General features: G+C 51.3%; 1 protein-coding gene across 1 annotated transcript; it reads right to left on the bottom strand.

Annotated features, from left to right (window-relative positions):
- Nucleotides 1–139: 139 nt before the first annotated feature.
- LOC102944825 (tubulin beta-1 chain) lies at nucleotides 140–3,157 on the bottom strand. Its single transcript, XM_007058831.4, has 4 exons — nucleotides 2,998–3,157; nucleotides 1,981–2,089; nucleotides 1,584–1,694; nucleotides 140–1,201 (listed from the first exon to the last, which is right to left on the bottom strand). Exons 1-4 carry the CDS (start codon nucleotides 3,052–3,054, stop codon nucleotides 141–143), a joined length of 1,338 nt encoding a protein of 445 aa, XP_007058893.1. The 5' UTR covers nucleotides 3,055–3,157; the 3' UTR covers nucleotide 140.
- Nucleotides 3,158–4,922: the final 1,765 nt, after the last annotated feature.

Raw genomic sequence — 4,922 nt, 5'->3', positions numbered from 1 at the left:
TTACATAGAGAACTTTGTTAAGGTTACATAATGCCGACAGAGGATAATCAAGTACACGGCCAAGAAGAACATGCTTTATCACCATTATCAGAGTTCATTCTGACCACATGCCTGGTAGAGTTCCTCTGGTACTAACTGCCTTAAGCCTCATCCTCCTCTCCTTCCTCTTCAAATTCCCCTTGCTCATCAGCAGTGGCATCTTGGTATTGCTGATATTCTGATACCAGGTCATTCATGTTGCTCTCTGCTTCAGTGAACTCCATCTCATCCATGCCCTCACCAGTGTACCAGTGCAAGAAAGCCTTACGCCGGAACATGGCCGTGAACTGCTCAGAGATTCTCTTGAACAGCTCCTGAATGGCTGTGCTGTTCCCAATGAAAGTGGCAGACATTTTGAGGCCACGGGGGGGAATGTCACAGACAGCCGTCTTGACGTTATTGGGGATCCATTCAACAAAGTAGCTGCTGTTTTTGTTCTGGACATTGAGCATCTGCTCATCAACCTCCTTCATGGACATTCGGCCACGGAATATTGCTGCCACAGTCAGGTAGCGGCCATGGCGGGGATCACAGGCTGCCATCATGTTTTTAGAATCAAACATCTGCTGCGTTAGCTCTGGCACCGTCAGAGCCCGGTACTGCTGGCTGCCACGGCTAGTTAGCGGGGCAAACCCTGGCATGAAGAAGTGCAGACGGGGGAAAGGCACCATATTGACTGCCAGCTTGCGGAGATCGGCATTCAGCTGTCCGGGAAACCGGAGGCAGGTCGTCACGCCGCTCATAGTGATGGAGACCAGGTGGTTGAGGTCCCCATAGGTAGGGGTTGTGAGTTTCAGCGTGCGGAAGCAAATGTCATACAAGGCTTCATTGTCAATACAGTAGGTTTCATCCGTATTTTCCACCAACTGGTGGACAGAAAGGGTGGCATTGTAGGGTTCAACCACAGTGTCTGACACCTTCGGAGATGGCATTACACTGAAGGTGTTCATGATACGGTCCGGGTACTCCTCCCTAATTTTGCTGATGAGGAGAGTTCCCATCCCAGACCCTGTGCCACCACCTAGAGAATGGGTTAGCTGGAAACCCTGTAGACAGTCACAGCTTTCCGATTCCTTCCTTACCACATCCAGGACAGAGTCCACTAGCTCAGCTCCCTCTGTGTAGTGGCCTTTTGCCCAGTTGTTTCCAGCACCACTCTGACCTGGAAGGTGGAATGGAATATGCTGATTTAGTCACCAGTTTAGTTTCACATACTCTGTTTAGGATATGGTGTACAAGGCACAAATGCTATTAAATCCTAATTTATGGACAAAGGGGAATAGTTTTACCAAGCTATATCGATTTACTACAATTAATGGACTATTGTGTATACTGTGATTCCATTTGTGTTTGGACTTTACAAGTCCACAAGTTAAAAGCTAAATTATTCCATTTAAGTTTCATGCAAACAACGCAAAAACAGAGGGCACACTGAATGTATGCAGTAAGAGACATTAATATAAGCAGCTCTACAGGGATGTTTCAAATTCATTGTCTCAACACAGGAGCCAAAGACTGCTGCAGCTATACATAATGTTACATACCAAAGACAAAGTTGTCAGGTCTGAAGATTTGGCCAAATGGTCCAGATCTGACAGAGTCCATTGTACCAGGCTCCAAATCAACAAGGACTGCACGGGGTACATACTTGTTACCTGTAAAAGGAACAAAAATCAGTATAACTGACTTGCAGTCAGCAGGCTGCTTTGCTCTGAGCAGGCTCAACACAGCTCACTGGAAAGACTGCTGCAGTGACAGAAGGGAAAGAGTATTAAGTAGAGCCATCTTGGAAAGACTCAGTGTCCTTTAACAAAGGGTCAATAGCAAATTCCTTTACAGTAGTGTCCCAACTATAATGAACTGTACATCTATACACTTGACTTATTTTGGCTTACTTAGTAAAATTATGAAGGTCTGAAGAAATAAGTGGTGTATAATTACCAGCAGCTTCATTGTAATAAACGTTGATCCTTTCTAGCTGCAGGTCACTGTCACCATGGTAGCTGCCAGTGGGGTCGATGCCATGCTCATCGCTGATGACCTCCCAGAACTGAAATAGGGTTTTGAAAAGGGCACTTAGTAATTGCATTAGGCTGTCAGGGGTGATCCAACATGCTGCCAACATGTCTGTTCTAGTTCCATGGACCTATCCCCTGCCGAGGGCCGTCACCAATAACCACACCTTGATGAGACAAACACAGACAAGGTGTTTACCCCCTGCCCCTGAAGCAGTTAAGAATTGGTAGAGCTGCAATTATGATTAAGAAGGAATAGCAGGAAACTGCAGCATCAGGCAGTAAGCAAATGCTTGTTACAATTAGGTTAATGTATCGCTTTCAGAAATGCTACCATAGGCTTTAAGAATTACAGTATCTCTAATCAGTTGTAGTCTTCAAAGTGATTTACGTTGCTAGACACTAGAAAGGAAATTTCCCCCATTAGGAATCCAGTTAGATACTACAGGAAAGAACCTACACAGATGTGACACCCTTGAAGCATCTCTGACGCTGCTCCAAGCACAGCTACCTCCCCGTGTAAGGGGGCGAGGCAACCGGAGCCTACAGGGAGTTGTCTGCTGCATCAGCAAGGAACTGAGCGCCATTGTGCATTCAGAGCACGGCAATCAGGCTGTCGTAATACGCTTCCCCACGCCCGGCCGAGACAATGCCCAATCTTCCCTTTTGTGCCATTATCTCTTATGGAGTAGAAGTGGCGACTCAACGGGGAGCTGAAACAGGTGCTCTGATGCACTGATTCAAAGGGGTCAGCTGAAGATTATTTTAGGTAAACATGGAGTTGTTCCCAAACCTCCAGCACCACCCCCACTTAGCGACCTCGCTTGGACACCGCAGCAGCATCTGTCCAGCCCCCGCGTGCGCACCCCACTGAGCCGCCCTCTGCCAGCCCCAGGGCGGGGGACACAACAAGCGGGGCCCCCGACCGGGCCCCGACCTTTACCTTGGCTCCGATCTGGTTCCCGCACTGGCCAGCCTGGATGTGCACGATCTCACGCATGGTGCCGGAGTCACACGGCCACAAACACCCTCTGCCTCCGGCTGCTCCCTGGCTCTCTCAGACACTTGCAGCTGTGAGCTCTGAGCCGGGCGGCCCCCCCAACTCCTCCTTTTATAGTGGGGTGCTGCTGGCCCCGCCCCTCGCGCCACGGAGCTCCGCCCCCTCCCGTCACAGGCCCGCTCCCCGCAGCCCTTCTCAAGCGGGTGATGTAATGCCGGGGCGGGGCCTCGCCGTGCGCTCGGGGGATGCTGCTGCTGCTGCTGCATTGTCTCCTGGGCACTGGGGGCGCTAGGCGGGAGCCATCGCGGGGGGCGGAGTGGGGAGCCGCAGCCTCAGCAGCTGGGAGGGGGCTTGTCACAGCCTGAGGGGCAACGAGCCTCTCCTGCTCCCCCAGGCCCCCCCGTGCAGAGCGAGAGTAGCGCTGTACGAGCAGGGTGAGGAGCAGCGCCCTGCTCTCCCCCAGCCCTGGCGAGACAGCCCCAGCCTCTGCACCCTCCACGGTGAGTCCTGGGCATAACAGTCAAGAAGGATCCTGCTGTGTTCAAAAATAAGAAGTGAAGGAGGACAGATTTCCCTTCTGTAACAAGCTGTGTCAGCTAAGTGACATGCCTTATATGAGCTGAGCGCCTGTATGTATGTAAAGACAAGGTGGGAGGGAGGTAACTTTGTTACTGGAGCAACTTCTGTGAGTGAGAGAGACCAGCTTTCTAGCGCCACAGGGCTCTTAAGTATAATGTGTTAAAGGTAGAGGGGAGTGTGACACTGCACCCCATATTCTTCATGGTGATATTATGATACGGTTATGACACAATCATAATGCATTTTACGCAAGGTAAATCATATGAGATGTCATTGGAAAGGTTATGATTTACTGAATATGATTATCCTCTTTGTATGCATGTATCATTTTTGTATCTGAAGTTAGGAATATTGACTATATATCTGTATTACAAATGTGTTTACACCTTTGTGTATGCTCACTAGGCAAAAAGATCTCAGTCTAGATCAGGGGTGGGCAAACTTTTTGGCCTCAGGGCCGTATCTGGGTATGGAAATTGTATGGCGGGCCATGAATGCCCGGTGGGGGAGGGGGACTCTATGGGGTGTAGCATGGGGAGGCCTCTATAAGAGATGTTAATGAGGTGGGGGGGGACTCGTGTGGCGCGGTGGGGAGGCTCTACAGGAGTGGTACCGGGGACTCCTAGGGGCCTTGCCCTTGACACCAAGGTGCCGTACCAGGCACTGCCATAGGCAGAGACACCCTAGCTGGGACAGGTGCGGCCCCTGGGTGATTTCGAGGCTCTCAAGGTTCGGGCCACAGGAGACTGGGAGGGGATTGGGTGCGCTGCCGTGGGGGGGGGAGCTGCCACGTAGGGGCAGGGTTCCGATCCTAGAAACAGTGCGGTGAAGTCGTGCCTGCACAGTGTGGCTGTGCCTGCTGGAAGATGGTGCTCATCAAGGAAATTGTGAGTCAGGGGCTGGGGAGCGCCGGGCGGGAGGAGTGGGGCAAGCCCCCAACCCCACTCGTCGGCTGGAACTCTGGGCAGGCAGAAAGAAAAGGAGTACTTGTGCCACCGTAGAGACTAACAAATTTATTTGAGCATAAGCTTTCGTGAGCTACAGCTCACTTCATCGGATGCATGCAGAGTGACACAAGCCCCCAGTCCTGCTCTCTGGCGGGAGCTCGAGACCCAGATAAATATGTCTGATGGGCCGGGAAGCGGCCCACAGTTTGTTCACCCCGGTCTAGATGGCCGGCTGGGAAGGACCCATTCAGGTTGAGGGTCCATTAGAGAGAATAATAGGCCTTAGCAGAAACTTATTTCCCACCCCGGGGGCTTTCCTGAGGATGCTGCAGACACCCTTCA

This window comes from Chelonia mydas, chromosome 2 (genome assembly GCF_015237465.2).
Source record: "Chelonia mydas isolate rCheMyd1 chromosome 2, rCheMyd1.pri.v2, whole genome shotgun sequence".
Taxonomy (NCBI): domain Eukaryota; kingdom Metazoa; phylum Chordata; order Testudines; family Cheloniidae; genus Chelonia; species Chelonia mydas.
Note: the sequence above shows the minus strand (reverse complement) of the source record. Positions and strands in the feature narration are given on the sequence as shown.

Bases quoted from the DNA above. Each gene is read 5' to 3' on its own strand.
- LOC102944825 (XM_007058831.4), bottom strand. From the start codon at position 3,054: ATGCGTGAGATCGTGCACATCCAGGCTGGCCAGTGCGGGAACCAGATC. The intron at 1,695-1,980 runs GTAATTATACAC...TTCCTTTTACAG, and splicing joins TTATTACAATGAAGCTGCTG to GTAACAAGTATGTACCCCGT. The intron at 1,202-1,583 runs GTATGTAACATT...TCCACCTTCCAG, and splicing joins ACCTGACAACTTTGTCTTTG to GTCAGAGTGGTGCTGGAAAC.